Source organism: Eumetopias jubatus, unplaced genomic scaffold (assembly GCF_037043125.1).
Source record: "Eumetopias jubatus isolate StellerSeaLion01/CBP00866 unplaced genomic scaffold, mEumJub1_p1.0 scaffold_12, whole genome shotgun sequence".
Taxonomy (NCBI): domain Eukaryota; kingdom Metazoa; phylum Chordata; class Mammalia; order Carnivora; family Otariidae; genus Eumetopias; species Eumetopias jubatus.
In genome coordinates, this window is record NW_028274818.1 from 3,869,751 (window position 1) to 3,889,004 (window position 19,254).

At 40.5% G+C, this 19,254-nt stretch overlaps 1 protein-coding gene and 1 pseudogene across 4 annotated transcripts in view; one reads left to right on the forward strand and one right to left on the reverse strand.

The window, feature by feature from the left end:
* LOC114199139 (interferon-activable protein 203-like) overlaps window positions 1-19,032 on the forward strand; it is a 61,082-nt gene extending 42,050 nt beyond the window's left edge. For 3 of the 4 annotated variants that reach the window (XM_028090931.2, XM_028090930.2, XM_028090933.2), the window contains one exon: window positions 170-486. In XM_028090931.2, coding sequence (XP_027946732.1) covers window positions 170-238 — 69 coding nt within the window. In that variant the 3' untranslated portion in view covers window positions 239-486. Of the gene's footprint in view, window positions 1-169; window positions 487-16,184; window positions 16,280-17,332 lie in introns of those variants that run through there. The other variant, XR_015766511.1, reaches the window with a different exon arrangement.
* On the reverse strand, window positions 9,743-13,176 carry LOC148162717 (interferon-inducible protein AIM2-like; annotated as a pseudogene).
* Window positions 19,033-19,254: the final 222 nt, after the last annotated feature.

The window sequence follows — 19,254 nt, forward strand, 5'->3', positions numbered from 1 at the left end:
GTGAATCAAAGGACAGGAATTCCCTGAAGGGGAGAGGTGAGAGTGAGAGCTTTACAGGAAGAAGAGAGAAGGGGATGTAGTCAGTGGCTGGGAGAAAGAGTCAGTGCAGGGAGCAAGATAGAATCAGCTGCATCTCAACTGCTCTGTCTTCATCTCTTTCTTCTTCAAGGTCATCAAGTCTAGGAAAAACAAGAAACAACCACTCAATCCTGATTCACATACGGAAACCTCACTATAATACCCTTCTAAAAACCTGGATGCCATTAACAATGATGTCTGTGGAGGTAAAATCTAATTATAGAAAAAATACATATATATATGAGAGAAATTCAGTGATAGATGTACCAGCTATTGCTGCTAAGGAATAGAGTGCTAATGGGTACTTTTTATTTTCTTTTTTATACTTTTCTGTGCCATCCTATGGCCATATTTTGCATGTATAATTTTTATAATTTGGAAAAAATAATAAACTTTTTTTTTCTAAAAGAGTGCTATAACAGGAGTCTAACTCATTGGTATGTTGCTTAAAAGCAAATTGTCTGTGGCCTGCAGATCAGGGTGGGGCACCCAGGTCCCAAGCAGTATTTACATTTATACTTTGGGTGTGATCTTGACAAGGTAAGGCTGGGGTCAAGAACAGGCATGTTGAATGGGCTGTGCCCTGCTCAGAGAAAGCCAGCTGAGGGCACATGTTAGCACAGAAACCCTCTGTGCTTCAGTTGCCAAGCCCTGTGTCCTAGGGAAGAATTGCTTTAGCTCAAAACAATCTATTCAGAATTAGTGTCCCTGAGGGGGCATAATGGCTCATTGGTCTGTCAAATGAGGCACCTTCTAGTAGTTTGCATGAAGGCACTTCTCTGTTTCACGTGATTCTAGCCCTGTGTGACGTGGGATAACTGGCTCCATTCCTTTAGTCAAGCACCAACAGCTCAGTAGCTGTGCAACCGTATTTCCTGGTTCTCATGCTGCACAAAGGTGGATTCCATCAGGAAGTTGCCCCAGGCAAGGATCTGCATCAGGCAAGCACTGAAGGATCATTAATTTCCTATAGAGTACAATGGCAGAAAGTGGGTATCCCAAAACTGACATTTACAGTCTATTTCTTGATCCCTTATTTGCTACCTGGTGTTTTGCAATTATTTTGTATCATTTAGTCTCCAGCCTAGCCGTAGACGGTTGATAGTTTTCTCCTCTTTCTTCTCCTCATATGAGAAAAGCAAGGAACAGGAAGGTGAAATCACTTTCTCCTAAAGATACTCAGATTCAATCCCAGTCCTCGGTTGAGAATCAGGCCGTGGTCCTGGTTTGGGGTAGGTGTGTGAGAGGGAGGGAAGGAGCATGAGGTGGAAGCTGTGAAGGACGGAATGGGATGTCTCCCTCTGGGAAGGTCCAAGGCTGTTTATGTGCAACTAATCTAAGGAAAAGCGGCATTACAGATCTGCCTTCATGGTTTGGGGCCAAGGTCCGTGGAAAAAGAATGAGTTGCTCTCGCTTGTACTGCCTCCTTTCGGATGGTGTGCCTTGTATTCTGGAGGCTTAGATGCCAAGAGCAAAATATATACCTGTTTTTATCTCCTTGAGTGATACCATTTTAATAACATATAGAAATAATGATATGCATTAATATATTAATAAATTAGTTAATAATATATATTATTAGGATAGATATATAATATAAATTAAATATGGTATATACATAGTATTTATACATTCAAGGTAATTTTGGTCATTTTGGGAAACCAGACAGTGAGGGGACATAGAAGTACTGAGTCCAGTTTCTTCATCTGCAATGAAAAAAGTGAAGTTTAGAGATTGAGGGAAGTCATCAAGATCATAGCATCCCTCAACTAGTTAGGGAACGGATTTGATGCTGAGAAGATGTCACCGACTGCTAAAACTTCCTCCAGATCGGACTTGATTTATGGACCCTTAGGATTAAGAAGCTTTCACACAGAAATGATTTGTGTTCTGAACTACATACTCATAGTCTTTATGTTCTTACTCTGATTACTTCAGATTCGTATTACTTTATACAAACTTTCCATCATTGACTATTCTATAGGATGCAGATAATGGTGATTAAGAGGTAAAGAATGAGCTCTTCCAGTGACCTGTCCAGTCCGTGTCTTGACTTTCCTTACCGTTATGCGGATTCCCTCTGGAACTTTATTGCTTCCAAGCATACCGTGTCTCTAAAGGAGACAAACAGGATATGACCCTCCACCCAAAAGAATTGGGGTCTTTGGTTTTGTGTTCACCTAAACAGCTTCATCCTCTAATGCCATGGACCTGCTCTATCTTTTATTTTTGCACTTTGCACCCTTTGGAGTTTCTCCTCTACCCCAGCATGAAGTAGGTGAGAAGCTAGAAGTTCCCCTAGATTTGAAGTGTGGGATCCAAGAGAAATTCACAACTCAGAGATGCTATCTACCATCACAAACTCCTCATTGCTAGAGTTGTACCAAGTGGTCTTAAGGTGTGCAAGAGGCAGAGAAATATCTCCAACTATCTCAAAGTATCACCGTACAGCTCTGATTAGAAGATGTACATCCAAACTGAATGCCTCGTTTTCTTCATTTGTAAAAATAGGGCTAATAATGGTGAAGACATAATAGTTATTATCTGTGGTGGCCATTAAACAAGGCATCTATATAAAGCACTTAACAATTAGCTAGCCTGTAATATTTAATAAAGAAAGCTATTACACTGCTGTTTGTAACTTGCATTTCTTATTTAACGTATGTGTTATGAATCTTTATGTGTCAGAACATAGTCATAAACTGTAGTCATATTCAATAACAAATTTATCATGACTGTTTTAACTCATTGTTTACTTCAATTATTTTGGATTATTCTTTATTTAAAGCAATATTTATGTAATGCCCATAAGCCAACATATTTCTAGGTTAAATACGTATAAGTGGGGTTTTTGGATCAAGGAATATGAATATATATGTTAATGATATTGCCAAATTGATGTGCTAATTAATAGTTCTGAGAACACTGTTCTTAATTATATCATCATCACATTCATAAACTGCATATTATTAAATCTAACAGATAAGAAATACTCATTGTTTTAAAATCCTTGATCTGGGGGCACCTGGCTGGCTCAGTCATGTGAATTCTTGATCTTGGAGCTATGAGTTTAAGCCCCAAGTTGGGCATAGAGATCATTAAAATAATAATAATAATAACAAAATCCTTGATCCAGTTTTTGTGAGTCTTTAAAAAATAGTTTCAGCTTATTTATTATAAAAACAATGGGTGCTTATTCTAGAGAGATCAAAACACAATCAAAAGAGTATTAAAAACATACACAATTTTATCTTCCTATGTGGTAAATATTTTCCATTTTTTAAATTAAGGTATAATATGCATACAGTAAAATTCATCGTTATTAGTGCAAAGTTCTTTGAGGTTCTTTTTAAAGATTTTATTTATTTATTTATAGAGTGTGCATGAGCAAGGGGCGGGGTAAAGGGACAGGGAGAAAGAGAAAGAATATGTTGGGTTTTTTTTAAGATTTTATTTATTTATTTATTTGACAGAGAGAGAGACAGCAAGAGAGGGAACACAAGCAGGGGGAGTGGGAGAGGGAGAAGCAGGCCTCCCGCGGAGCAGGGAGCCCGATGGTGGGGCTCGATCCCAGGACCCTGGGATCATGACCTGAGCTGAAGGCAGACACTTAACGACTGAGCCACCCAGGCGCCCCAAAGAGAAAAAATCTCAAGCAGACTCCTCGCTGCATGAGGAGCCTGACACTGGGCTCAATCTCATGACCCTGAGATCATGACCTGAGCCAAAATCAAGAGCCACCAGGCACCCAAAGTTCTTTGAGTTTTTACAAGTGCATGCAGTTTAACCACCACAAAATCAAGATCTAGAACAGTTCAACTGTAGCCAAAAGTTCCTTCATGCTACTTTATTATTTACTCTTCCCCTGATTCCAGGCTCCTGACAACCACTGATATAGTTTCTTTTTTTTTTTAAGTTAAATCTACCATTAAAGTATAATCGATGTATAATATTATATTAGTTTTAGGTGTACAACATATTGATTCAGCAATTCTGTACAGTATTCAATACCCACCATAAGTGTGGTCCACCTCTGTCACCATACATGATTATAATATTATCGACTATATTCCCTATGCTGTACTTTTCATCTCCATGACTTGTTTATTTTATACTTTTGCCTGTTCCAGAATTTCACAAAGTGGAATTAAAAATGTATATATGGGGCACCTGAGTGGCACCATTGGTTAAGTGTCCAACTCTTGATTTCGGCTCAGGTCATGATCTCAGCATCCTGAGATCAAGCCTGGCCACAGGCTCCCCTCTGGTCGTGAAGCCTGCTTGAGAGTCCCTCACTCTCTCTCTCTCTCTGCCCCAGCCTTCGCTTGTGAGCACTCTCTCTCTCTAAAAAAATAAAATAAAATAAAAATTTGTATAGAATTCCGAGTCAGGCTTCTTTCACTTAGTATGATACATTTATGATTCATCCATGTAGTTGTGTGTATCTGTAGTTTATTCTTTTTTTGTTGTATGGAATTCAATTGTGTGGATCTACCAAAGTTTGTTTATCCATTCCCCAGGTGAGGAACAATTGAGTGGCGTACATTTTTGCCTAATTACACAACAAACTTCTAGAAATATTCACATACAGATGTTTGTGTGGACACAGGTTATCATTTCACATGGAAAACCTTGGATCAAGATGCTGGTTCATGCAAGCATATGCTTAAATTGACAAGAAATTTCCAAACTGCTTTCTAAAGTGACTGTAACATTGTTCATTCCCAAATGCAGTGTGTGAACATTTCATTGGCTCTGCATCCTCCATGGGCTCAGCCTTGCATGTATGCGTTAACTTTTTAAAAAGCCTGCAGAATGCTTTTGCTAAGTGGTTGTGTCATTTGATGCTCCTACGGTTCCGGTTCCTTCCTGACCCCATCAGTACTTGGCGTGGCCAGTCGTTTTCAATTTCAGCCCATAGCAGCTTTAATGTGCATTTCCCCTAAAGACCAATTATTTTGAGCAGCTTGTTAGGTGCTCATTTGCCACCTGTGTATCTTTTTTTTTTTTTTTTCCTTTTTAAAAATTCAGTTGTTTGTTCTTATGGAGTTTTAAGAGTTCGTTATAAATTCTGGGAACAGGATCTTTAGCAGCTATGTGACTATCAAATACTGTCTCAAATTATGATATACTTTTCTATGCCTTAAAGGCAACTTTCCAAGAGAATTTTTTTACGTTGATAAAGTTAAATTATCGAAAAATGTATCCTGTGTGCTTTTGGAGTTATATCTAAGAAATCTTTGCCTAAACCAACATCACAGATTTTCTCTTGTGTTTCTTCTAGTTTTATAGTTTTAGGTTCTGCATTTAAGTCAAGGATCCATTTGAGTTAATTTTTATGCAGAGAGCAAGGTATGGATCAGGTTCATTTTTTTAAATATGAATATTCCATTCTGGTATTATCTGTTCAAAAATGATCCTTTCTCCATCGAATTGTGGTTGTACTTTTGTAGAAAATCAACAGATTGTATATGAGTGGGCCTATTTCTGAACTGTTATTTCCATTAGGTCTGAATGCCAATCCTTTTTCTGATATGACAAGCTATCTTACTATATATGTCTCTTTTAAAAATATTTTTTAGTCCATGCCTTAGAGCTTACAACACATGTCTTCAAGCAGAAAGTATCCTCAAATATCATCAGGCTACTTAGCATGTTGTGTAAGGATCTTCCAGTAGCATATTCTTAATTCCTCCCTCTCCTATTTTGTGCTATTGATGCCAAATATTTTACTTTTTTTAAAGATTTTATTTATTTATTTGACGGAGAGAGACACAGTGAGAGAGGGAACAAAGCAGGGGGAGTGGGAGAGGGAGAAGCAGGCTTCCCGCCCAGCAGAGAGCCTGATGCAGGGCTCAATCCCAGGACCCCGGGATCATGAGCTGAAGGCAGATGCTTAACAACTGAGCCACCCGGGCATCCCAGCCAGATATTTTACTTTTATTTATTCTACAAACACATAATACTTTGCTAATATTTTTGCTTCAGACTAGGAATTGGCAAACGATGGCCCATAGGCTTCGTCCAGCCCGTTGACTGTTTTTGTCAAGATGCTACCTGTTTTTGTACAGCCCACAAGTAAACAGGTCTTTACCTGTTTTTGATGTTTGGGTGGAAAAAAATCAAAAGAATATTGTATTACACATGAAAATTATAAAAAATTCCAATTTCAGCATCCATAATACAGTTTTACTGGAACATAAGCATGCTCATTCGTTCATGAATTGTCCAAGAATACTGCTGTAGCCAGTACAGAGGTCAGCAACTGTAACAAAGACTGTGGGGAATGTGTATTTTAAAGTAAATGTTTGGCCCTTTACAGAACATTTTGCCAACCCCGCTTTTTGAATATCCGTTATCTGGTAGAGTACTTAAAAATAAGAAAAACAAATTTTATAATACCTTCAGTGTACTTTTCTTTGTATAGATTTAAATTTCCATAGGGCTTTAAATTCCTTTGCCTGGGGCTCCTGGATGGTGCAGTTGGTTGAGTGTCCGACTCTTGGTTTCAGCTCAGGTCATGATCTCGGGGTTGTGGGATTGAGCCCCAGGATGGGCTCCACACTTAGCACTGAATCTGCTTGAAACTCTCTCTCCCTCTCCCTCTCTCTCCCCCCCCCACAATCCCTCTCTCTCAAAAAGAAATAAATCTTTTAATAAATAAATTCCTGGGGCGCCTGGGTGGCTCAGTTGGTTAAGCGTCTGCCTTCGGCTCAGGTCATGATCCCAGGGTCCTGGGATTGAGTCCTGCATCAGGCTCCCTGCTCAGCCGGGAGTCTGTTTCTCCCTCTACCCCTCCCCCCTGCTCATGCTCTCTCTCACTCTCTCACTCATGCTCTCTTTCTCTCTCTCATAAATAAATATTTAAAATAATAATAAATGAATTCCTTTGCCTAACATTTCTTAACATTTTCTTTAATTCAGTCCCACTCTGAGTAAATTACCTCAATTTTGTGGTTCTGAAAATGTCTATTTCTCCTCCATGTTTGAATATTTTTACTAGTTTAGAATTCTGCTTTGACAGTTGTCTTTATCTTTCAGAACATTAAAGATGTCAGTACACGGTCTTCTGGCTTCCATAGTTTCTGACAAGAAATCTGCTGTCATTCTTCTGTCTGTGTCTATGTGTCTCCGCCTTGCCCATGCTGCCTTCAGGAATTTTGCTTCGTCTTTTAGCAGTTTGAATATGGTATACCTAAGTGTCTGTGGTTCATTACTAACATTTCATTATTATTATTTATTCTGCCTGGTGTTCTTGAGATTCTTGGATCTGTGGTGATTTGTCTGTAATTAGTTTTTTTTTTAATTCTTTGCCTTCATCTCTTTTCACATATTCCTTAGGTCTCAATATCTGTTCTCTTTATGGGATTCTAATTGCCGGTATTTTAAACTGCTTGCTATTGTCCCACATCTCTTAGATACTCTAATCTTTTCATTCTTTTCATTTTTTTCTTTTTAATGTTTCCATGTGAGTATTTGTTTTTATCCATCCCTAGGATCTTGACTCTTTCCTGTGCTGTGTCAAGTCTACTGATGATTCTGTCGTAGACTTTCCTCATCCGTATAACTGTGTTTTTCATTTCTAGTATTTCCAATTCATTCTTTTTCTTAGTTTCCCTTTTTCTACTGAAATTGTCCATCTAATGATGCATGTTTTCCATCTATTTTAAATACCCTAACTGATCATTTCAACATCTGAATCCTATCTGACTTTGTTTTGGTTGATTTGTATCCTCCTTTTTTTTTTTTTAAGATTTTATTTACTTATATGGGACAGAGAGAGAGGGACAAAGAGAGAGAGAGCATGAGCAGGTGGAAGGGCAGAGGAGAGGGAGAAGCAGATTCCCCACTGAGCAGGGAGCCTGACACGGGGCCCAATCCCAGGACCCTGAGATCATGACCTCAGCTGAAATCAGAGGCTTAACCAACAGAGACACCCAAGCACCCCAAGATTGATTTGTCCCTTGACATATCTTTTTTCTTCTACTTCCTTGTGTGCCTCACAAATTTTATCAAAAGCTATCCATGATGGTAGAAACTGAGGTAGACAGTATTTCTACCTGGAAGTGAGCACAGATTATCTTTTGCTATGACTTTACCATAGTAATTGAATTGATCTGGTCAGGAGCAGAGCTGGCTTTGAGATTTACTGGTGCTACTCGCTCTCGGGGCACCACATGTTTAAACTTCTTCTAGTGCTACACCATTAGCTTTAGGTCTTCCCTTCACACCTGAACCTAAGAAGATATATCTTTTACATGCTCTTGATCATCCCCTAGCAACTGACTTGTTATTTGGTGCTTGTTTAGCCTGGCAGTCAGCAGCAGGTTGTGGAGTGATGGGGGAGTTCCTCGCTCAGCATCCGCCTTTGGAAGGCATTGTATCCTAAGTCTTATGGGTGAGATTTTTACCCCTATCTTGTCCCTCCCTCAGATGTAAGAGAACCCTTTATATTCTGCTCCCAGAACCTATTTCTACCCTTTTTGCAGGAGTAGAACAACTTTTTCTTCCCTCTGTTTTAATAGGTCTTCATCCATGTCCTAAAGATGGCAGAATTTTGCTTCAATTTTATTCATTCAATGGGTGTTTATTGAACAATGACAATCTCCCTAAATGTCCACATAGAGCAGAGCCCTATCCTTACCCCAAACTAAACCTGACAGAGGGCTGCCGTGAATGAGAAATAAACCTTTACTGTGACAATGTGTCGTGATTTTGGAGTTGTTCATCCAATAGTGACCCCCTCCTGGCTAATCTGTGCGGGGGGGAACCCTGCCCGTTGCTGTTCTCGGGCAGCTCAGTCTGGTTGAAGAGAGTATATCAGGTATTCTTCAATTAAATGCTGTTTAGACCAGTTGATCTGAATTGATCCATTCATTTCAATTTTTGGGCTTAATAACCTGCATGGAGAAAAAATACATATAGTCTGAGAAGTAGTTGATCAGTTACCCCTCCTCTGCTTTCAGTGACTCCATCCTCGTAAAGTGTACCTTTCTTTTCTTCTCATAAAATTATCTCCTTCCCTTCCTTCTAGTACATTCTTTCACTCTTGAGTCTGTCTCCTTAAAGTTATGTCTGGGCTGAGATATACAGTTCTGCTTAACAAGAGCATGGCACTGTCTCCTGTCTGCACGCCCACTCTTACAAAGACAAGAGCCAGAGGAAACAATGTTGGGGCATGGGGAAGAGGGCCAACTGGTGGCAGCAGCATGCACCAGTGTGAAGGACAGACAAAGGACAGGGGGAGGGAGGCGGCTTATCCTGACTCAGTTGCCCTGGAGTATGGTAAGGGCAGGGATGTCTGGACTGACTCTGAGAAATGAGTCCTCAAGATGTCGGGGACTGTGCCTACTTTTATATACATCTCTCAGAATAGTTTGCCCAACTTTGGGCACACTGTCTGCACTAGACCTACAGTGTCACCAGTGAGCTCTGTGGGACTGTGTGGGCACCTTCATGTATGTCCTCTGCCTTGTGAAACCCCCCATGTCCTCTTGACTGTGTGGGTAGGATACGTGTTTCAGAAAAGGGAGGTTCCTAAGTTCCATGAGATGCAGGTGTACTAAATATCATGGAATTTCACACCATATCTTGTTCTAGAGCACCTGTCTAGCTTTCTGAAAGTAAATACAAAATATCATCCCCTTGGAGGAGAGACTTTCCTTCATGCAATTCCCACCTTAATGAAACTGTGAGCCCCAGATTTCAACTATACTTTTTCTCCAGTTTTTGACAGCCTGAAGAATGTAAGTCAAAGTGTATCCCTTTCCTCACATTGACTTTGTTCTGTTTTCCAAGCACCAATGCCTCCATGCTCCCTGTGTTGTCATTTAGGTCAAATAATATATGATTCTTCTGTTTTCTGCAGAAAAAATCAACACCCAACCTTTGATAGTCTAATTAAAAAATCAGTCAGATACTAGAAGTGCCAGCAACAGCCTCCAGAAGGAAATACAGATCTTCCTCCACTTATGATGGGGTTATATCCCGATAAACCCATCATAAGTTGAAAATATCATAAGTTGAAAATGGTTTAATACATCTAACTTACTGAACGTCACAGTTTAGCCACACTTACCTTAATCGTGCTCAGAACACTTATACATGAACCTACAGTTGGGCAAAATCATCAAACATAAAGCCTATTTGATAGTAAAGTGTTGCATATCTCATGTAACTTATTGAATCCCATACTGAAAGTGAAAAATGGAATGGTTATATGGGGCAGAATGGTTGTGTGTCAATTGTTGACCCTGGTGATCACGTGGCTGCCTGGGAGCCATGGCTGCTGCCCAGCATCCTGAGAGGGTACCGTCCACACATCACTAACCCAGGAAAAGATCCAAATTCAAAACTCGAGGTACAGTTTCTACTGAATGCATATCACTTTTGCACCATTGCAAAGTCTAAAAATGGTAAGTTGAACTATTGTAAGTCTGTAGAAGAAAACAAATTCAGATTTGAAAGAGGCAGGTACATAAGTAATACATGTTAGCAAATTCCGTTAGACATAACTGACTTACGTAGGACAATTGCCTCCTGTGTCCATCTTTCCAGTCCAAAGCTCCCCTCCTTTGGGAGGCCAGGATGGTCTGAGCCAATAACCGGCAGATGGAAAATATGGGTTTTTTCCAGGGCCAGTAGCCAGAGCAGGCAGTGGAAAGAAGATCCCAGAGTTGGAGGACAGTCACTTAAAACAACCAATCCAGGAGAGACATGAGCAAATGATGCAAAACCTAGTAAAGAGTCTAAGTAAGAGTTAGGAATGAGGGAAACAAATATTTACCCTAAAATGTGCCATTTGGCATGCAGATTGTTTTCAGCTGAAGGCAATTAAGACCCACAAGACTCAGGAAGTTTTTTGCCTCTCCTTTAACTGTATAAAAAATATTTAGATGGGGGCCTATACCAGGAAAAAAGCTTTTACCCAAGATAAGTGTTTATGTAAGACAGACTTAGTGGCATGGCAGGGCAAACATCTGTGTACCAAACATCGGATCTTCTCATCTTCCTGTGAACTGCCTTGCTCCTCTGAAGCCCCAGACCCCTGCCCCCTTCTCTTTAGCTCGGGATACCATATAAGCTTGACTGCCTGAAAATCTCTGAGTCTCACATCTTTTATGGGGTCCCAGTTCATACAAAATTAAGTTTTTCTCCTAAATTTCTGTCTTATGTCAATTTAATTATTAGATCAGTCAAAGAACCTAAAAGGGAAGAAGGGGGAGGTTTGCCACTCTTACAGCAAATGACAAGAAATAATCACAATCAAGTACAAGTCAAAATGGAGCAGGGTATTGATCAGTTACATGAAAGATCGATAGAACGTTAGGTTTAATTCAATGGGCTAAATGAGTACATGTTTGTGGGTGGTTGCCATACTAAAGGCTCAGAACTGGGATGGAGAATATGGACATCTTATCCAAGGTCATTTTTGGCTTGAATTTTCCAGGAGGACAGATTTGCCCTTTTGGTTCCTCTGCAACTAACTCCAAGCGGTAGGGCTCATCTAAGGCTCCTGGAGGCAGAGCGAGTGGGTCCCTCCCTGTGGTCCTTCAGGTCTGACCCCAGTCCAGGGAAGTAGTCACAGCCAATCCCTCTGAGGCTCCGAGGCAAATACGTGATCAGTCCTCACTTCTAGTACCTCTCCTCGAACCAACTCTCCTCCTCCTCCTCCTCCTCCTCCTTCTTCTTCTTTTTCTTCTTCTTTTTCTTCTTCTTCCTTCTTCTTCTTCCTTCTTCTTCTTCTTCTTCTTCTTCTTCTTCTTCTTCTTCTTCTTCTTCTTCTTCTTCTCTCCTCCTCCTCCTCCTCCTCCTCCTCCTCCTCCTCCTCCTCACTCTTTAGTCTACTCTACTTATTGGTCTTCCCAGTCAATTAATCTGGCTTATCACTCTACTACAGTGATTGTATATTCACAGAAATAGTAACCTAAAATACAGTTCCTATGTATAAAGTGCAAAAATCACCCAGAGGGCAAATGCTGTTTGTGTATGAAGTAATCCCTCTTTCAGAAGCTACAAGGATGAAAGGAAGTTGAAACAGGATTGTGACAGCTTTTTGAGAATAAAACACTTTTAATGTATTTTGGTTTGAGTGTATTCACTCTGCAGCTCTTTAGTTTTGGGGGAGAGGTTATTACTTTTGGCTTTATTCTATATAAGAGACTTTGAAATGAATAATTTCTAAATGCTCTTCAAGCTCCTAGTGGAGAATAAGCTAATCTTAGTAAGCAATATAAAATCATGTATAGAAATGTACCTTCAGGACTGCAAACAGCCTGTTCACAATTATTCCAAGGGGCTGAGTTTGAAGCTCATTGATCTTTGGGGTTTCACTAGCATTTCTGATAATGCACTTTGGGACACTGATCTGCATCAAACACAAATGAGGCACCATTCACTTCCAGGAAATGACTGTGCCAATAATATTTGATATTATAATTATTTTTTAGAGTGAATTTATCTTTTACCTCTTATGAAAACTTTCACAAAGGAGAATTGACTGTCTGTAACCACTGTAGCATGGGTACATTTCACCCTGGCAAACTGAATTGTTTGAATGAAACCAAAGCATCTTCCCTGACAGTACTGTTCATTAGCCTTCCACTCCCAATCTGTCACAAATCCTAAGCCTTCTACCAAATCTCTTTCAATTCAGTGTATTTTCCTCCATTTCCATTTTACGACCTAAGCAAAGCTACTACTTACTCTTCCTGACTTATAGTTGTTCTTCCCACAGTCAAACTGGCCTATCACATTTTCCCCCAACAATATCCAGAAGGATCGCTTCAAAATGCAAATCTGGTATCATTCCCCTGCTTAAATCCTTTTGAGCACTTCTGATTTCTCTTCAAACAAAGAGAATTCTAATCATGCTCCACCCAGCCAGACCTTGGGTATCTCTCAAAGGGCATCTCGTCATTCTCTGTGCTCCAGCCACACTGGTTTTCTCTCAAGGCCTTAAGTAAGCCAATATGATGTCTGCACAAGGCTTTGTCACACCGTGTTCCCTCCGACTGAAGGCACTGTCCACTCCTATCCCTTTCTCAGAGCTGAGCTCAAGGCTCACCTGTTGCGAGAAGCCTCATCTGACACCTCCATCTCTCACTCCTGGCTTTTGTTAGGTTCCCTTGACACCTGCTCTCGAAGGACTAACTCCTTCGTTCAGAGCCTGTATCTCAGCTTATTAATTCATTAATCTTCATTAATCAATAATCTATTGATTATTGATTGATCAAGGATTATTGATCAATCAATAATATCTACTTCCCTCATTAGAGTGCAAGCTCTCCAAAACTTGGATTTGTTTTCAACTCCCTGTTTTATCACCAGAACCTAAAAGAGTTCCTGTTGCCTATTAGGAGCTCAGTGTATATTTACTGAAAGGACACATGGATGGATGGGTGGATGACATGCAGGCTCCTCACTGAGACCACCATAATGCAGCTGTATAATCTGGCTTGGTGCCCCGGGCCGATGACCAAGTTATATTTTATCATGAAAAGCCAAATTCCAGTCATGGTCAATTATTTGAGATACTCTTGGGCAGAAGAAGGGGTAAAAAGCTATTGGATGTTGTTTCTGATAGAAATGACTAGTTCTGGGCTAAAAATAACAAGATAATCTATGACTTTAAACTTTGAGTTTACTAGAAAGAAGAATGATTTAATCATTAGAGCTGTTTAAGAACAATGAGCTGTCTTAAGAGGCAGTGGGTTCTCTGTCACTACCTCTCACTGTAGAAAGTGGCCGGTTCTCTATCAGGGGAATATGGAGAAGTCTCTGCCCTCCGAAGAAGAGAAACTAGCCCTCCACAGGTAAGTTAGTTCCATGAAACAGGTGTCTCAGGAGGTATGCAGATCAAGTCTCCCTTCCGTGTTGATAGCATGGGAGAGACACAGACTCCAGAGAGACACAGACTCCAGAGAGATAGCATGGGAGAGACACAGACTCCAGAGAGATGGAGACACCACATTGTGTCCCCCAGCACGGCAGCCATTGTATCTCACACACAGTGGTACCAAGGAAGCCTTGGTGGTACCAAGGATCTCACTTTCCTTAACAATCAGGAGCACATTTCTATGTATTATCTCAATTATCATTTTCAACCTTCTGCTTTAATCTTACAGAGCTTTCAAGACCCTGATCACATCTCCTGTGATCTCTACATCCTCCTGTTCTTCATCTCTCTGCCTGTAGCAGTCTGTCCCATCTATTGATTATTGACTCTTGTCTCCACTCATGGTTTGTCCCGGTCTCCTCTACCTTCCATGAGGTGAGGTCATGGGGCAGAACAGTACACAGCACTCTGAGTGTGAACATGCAGAGAGAACATTCCACAAAGGAAAGTGATCACATCTCTATGCGGAGAGAACACTCCACAGAGAAAAAGTGAAACCGACAGGAAACAGAACAAAACCTGCTTTCCTACCAGAATAGTTCAGGGCAGCAGGGATAAATGTTCCCATCCAAAGCTGGCCTAAGAATGACCTAGGAAGGAATTTTAGAGTTACAAAATAGGAACTTAGCTGACTTCTTCTATGGGCTACAGAGCTACCAGTCATTCTTCCTTCCTACCTGGTCCCAAATTGAATCACTTTTACCTAGTTGGGGTTATAAAATCCCAGGATCATTATTATCACAGCAAAATTGAGAAAGGCTGCAGAAGGGGAAATTGGGTGCTATCCCAGACAGAGAGAAGAATGACTTCTTGATTTAAGAGAAAAACTGGAAGACATTTCTAAATGTTGTCAACCTATGTCCGCCCAAACTTCTAGATTCCTCGCTCAGAATCAGAAAAGCCCTGCACGCTCACTTCTGGGAGCAATTACGTGTAGTTACTGCCCTCTTGGGGCCAACTTCAAGAGCTGCACTTCTAACCTCAAACGGCCAAGAAAAATAAAATCTAGAACACAGAGATTTCTGCCAAGTGTCTCTGGTGCCACAGCATCTAGCCCCATGTGCTTACATCATTACCTACATTTACTGTTCACTCACTGGAGGATCATGTGTGGAAGCCGTGCTATTCATGTTGCACACACACAAATATTTTATATAAAAGCTGTTATAAATTTTGCTATGGAAGTTGTATGTAGAATCCTAGAATTGCTGCATTTGGAGACTCTCACTGGGAGAGGCCCTTGGGTGAGAGGCTCCTTTGCTGGCTCTGGTCGTCATCCAGATGTAAAGCCAGATGTATCCGTTGCTCTTAGGGAACAAAATCAGGAACATAAAGCAACTGTAGGTACTTCAGATGGAGACATTTGTGATTTTCCGAATAATATAAAAAGACAGTCTTGGGGCGCCTGGGTGGTTCAGTCAGTGAAGCGTCTGCCTTTGGCTCAGGTCAGGATCCCAGGGTCCTGGGATCGAACCCCATGCCGGGCTCCTGCTCGGCGGGGAGTCTGCTTCTCCCTCTCCCTCTGTCCCTCCCCTCCTTGTGCTCCCTCATTCTTGCACTATCTTAACTAAATAAATAAAATCTTAAAAAAAAAAAAAAGCAGTCTCTTGTGGGAAATTGGTACTGTCATCAGTGGCAGGAGATAGAAGAAGGAACCCCTGAGTCAGAAGAGAAAGATCTGTGGCCAGAAGAGGCCAGACTACAGCAGGCTGGGGACTAAGAAGGGGGTGGGCAGGGCATGTGGAGGGGAAATGGGTTTACATCCCAGGCTGCGGTGTTCGGTGCTATCATCTCGTTACGCTACCTCGGGCCTGTGGCGAAGGTTGAGAACACTACATACTTGCATAAATGGTACTTGAAGAACGCATGGTGCCCTGAGTCCACGTCCAAGAAAGGGAGTCTCCAGAGGTCACCCAATGCCTCTGCAATTCTCAGAGAATAGCACACCTTCTACAGGTATTTCTAAAACAGATTCCACTCACTCATTTTTGCACCTTTGCTGAAAATCAGTTGTCCGTGTATCAGTTGGTCCATTTCTGGAGTCTTTATTTTGTGCCACTGATTTTTCTGCCCTGTTGCCAATATCGCCTTGTCATAATTTTACTATCTATGTGGGATATCCAAAATATAAAATATTAAAAATTACAACTCAGCAATGTTTTTAGAAACTAAGACGAACATACAAAAATTGCATTTTTTTTTATTTCAGGAAGACTCCAATAGAAAAAAAATCTTGAATAAAAAAGTACAATTTCCAGTAACAAATAAACTACGACTTACCTAAGAGCAGCCCACAAAAGATCCGTAAGTACTTTAAAGAGAAAATTTTAAAACTTTATTGAAAGATTTATAAGAAGATCTAAATAAATAAGAATATCTATGATATTTTTAATCAATAAAGATTCAATACAGTGAAAATGGCCACTTGTCAAATTAACCTATAAACTCCACACAGAGCCTCAAAGGGCTTTCTGGAGTGCTCTTCAGGATGAGCCTAAGACCTGCATAAAAAAGTAAAAACAAAAATACTCCAAGTTTAAGAGATTCGTTAGGAAGGACCATCCCTACTAGATATCAACACTTACTATGAATACATGAGAATTAAAGCAATCTGATAGTGGCACAGAGAAAAATCAACTAATAAATAGAGAAGGTGAGAACAGGATCACATGTCCATGAACATGGTCTATAACGAAGTGGCATTACCTATCACAAGGAAAGAACAGGCAGCTCTAAGTGTTGGGACAAATGGCAATCTGTGGGGATAGATGATATGGAAGGCTTACCTCACATCATACAAAAATACATATATCAAATACCTAAATAGGAAGAGCGTGCTGCCGAGGAACTCACAGCAGAGTCTCTCACTGAGGTGGGGGAGGGCTTCTCAAGTGAGGTACAAAAGGACAAGCCAGAGAGAAAAATTTGGTCACATGTAACTGCATGAAAGTTCTGAATCTTTTTGTGGGAAGAAACACACACACCAAAGTAAAAATACAAGCCCCAAATGAATAAAATGTCTGCAATGTGTAGAACTAATAGAAGTTTTGAATTCAGAACATATGAAGAACCACCCATTAATAAGGAAAAAGATAACCGGTCTGTCTGAAAAGTGAGCAAAAGATATGAATAAGCATTTATTCACATGTCTGATAAACGTTAAAAAGAAGATGTCTGGCCTCACTAGTAGTTGAGGCTGCCAGACCAAGTCTATGGAGTGGAAGACATAAGCCAAAGAACAAGAATGTTCATGAGCTGAGAATAACCGAGGGCGTGTGCAGGGGGCCCAGGTGCCCCTGTCAGTGGTCAGTCGACAGGCTCCAGTGACAGTGGTTTTTCCTGATGTTTTTCCTGCAGCCTGGCGACAACTGGAAAAACTACCTCCACGTGTAGCGTTCGTAAGTGAAAACTCAAACTATTATCAGAACTATTTTCTCAAATTAACAAATCCGACTGGAATGCTTGGAGTGATAAAGTCACCCGAGTGCCCCTATCCTGTGGATGAAAGGAGGAAGGGGAGCTGACTTTGGCTGAGTCTCTACAATACATAAACAGTCAGGTTAGCACGTTTCCCACTCGTAAGAATTCCACCTTATATAAGCCTTGTACATAATAACAATCGTGTTTTGATACATTTTACACACTGTGTAAGAAAATAAAGGCTTGGCTGTTTCTCTGAAGATCTTCTTTTATCTTGTAAATGTAAAATTTGCATTTTGCTCCAGAGGATCTGTTTACTTAAACTTTTGTTTATAAGTATTTGTCATATGGTAACATGAAGGAAAACTCATCCGGATCTCTCTGGAAGCCCCGTGACTTCAGGGGTGCACACCCTAGTACCGCTCCCCGAGTGTGACTCATCACTGGCCGGCACCTACCCATCCCCAGAGCGCTATCACATGGCGCCTGGCAGATGGAGAGGAGAGCAACCTTCTTACCTCTGACCTGGGGATGTTAATTCCTACCTTTCAAGAGTCGCTTGGAAAACAGGGGCTGTAAATACTCAGCATGGTGTGCCTTTCATTGATTACAATCTTCCAGTTACTACAGATTAAATTTGGTATCTGAAATGGAATGACTGACCCAAGGCCACACAGACAGTAAAGGGAAGTACGAAGACATCACATGCAAGTCTTCTGAATCCAGGCCCTCTGCTTTTTCTATTGCCAACTCCTTTTTTATTGTGCAAAAAAAAGTGTCAAATTGAGTAAGGGACAGACAGGGCTAAGTAGGGAGAAATAGGTAGGGGCTACGGGATGAGGCTCACATAAATCCCCAAAATGCAGAGGTGTAAGGAAACCAAAGATAAGGGAACAAACCAGACCACCCTGTCCTGAGGTGGCAGAGGTGGGGTCTTGTTCTAACAGTGACTTGTGACCAGCAAAGCATTACCAGAGCCTAAAAAAGGAAGTAAGCCATGAAAGGTGTTATTACTAGTCCTTACTCCGTGGTGCTATCAGTAGAGATGTTAAAAGGCTTTAAGTTCCCTGGCCAGCCCTCAATAAAAGACCAACCCTAAAAGCCCTCAGGGGGCAACCTATCAGGACCCCTGTCACTCCCAGGACTTTTTTTCTGTATCCTTGCTTAATAAAACTATCGTCTTACTCACTCTCCTTTGTCCGCAAGATTCAGTCTTCCACCTCACTCTCCCACTTCAAGATGGTTCCCTGTATTAAAAAAATTAAAAAGCTGGTGCTATTGGCTTTGATTTGGAAGGAACCCGCCCCCCCCCCATATCTGGCCCTCTTCAAATTCTGATATTAGCCATTCTTTTTTTTTTTTTTGATGGGTACAAAGATGTTTATTCTCATTCAGAGAGGTACAAAGTAAGACAACAATGAGTTCATCACTTGTCACACTTTCAGTTTTAAAGACTGTATATAAAAGTTTTATAATATCAAGTTTGGGTTAGGATATGACGAAACGGGACTCATACACTACTGATCAGCATATAAATTAAGATTGTATGTATATTGGAGAATGATTCGGTAATACTGTCAAAATGTACTTTTATAAAATATATGACCCAATAAAATCATTTCTGATACTTTAAATAATGATAGATTGCATACATGTATTTATATAAACATGAACGTATGTTTAAGGATGCTTATGTTTGCAAATATGCAGTGTATCTCTAGAAAACACATATGATTCAAAAATAAATATGTGAATACGTTTTGACAGTTTTTGACCCTCATAAACACTTAACGGACATAAAAAAGAAAGGATTGACTTGTGAAGTTACTTCTTTGAAAAGAGCAGTTACTCTTTTCCCC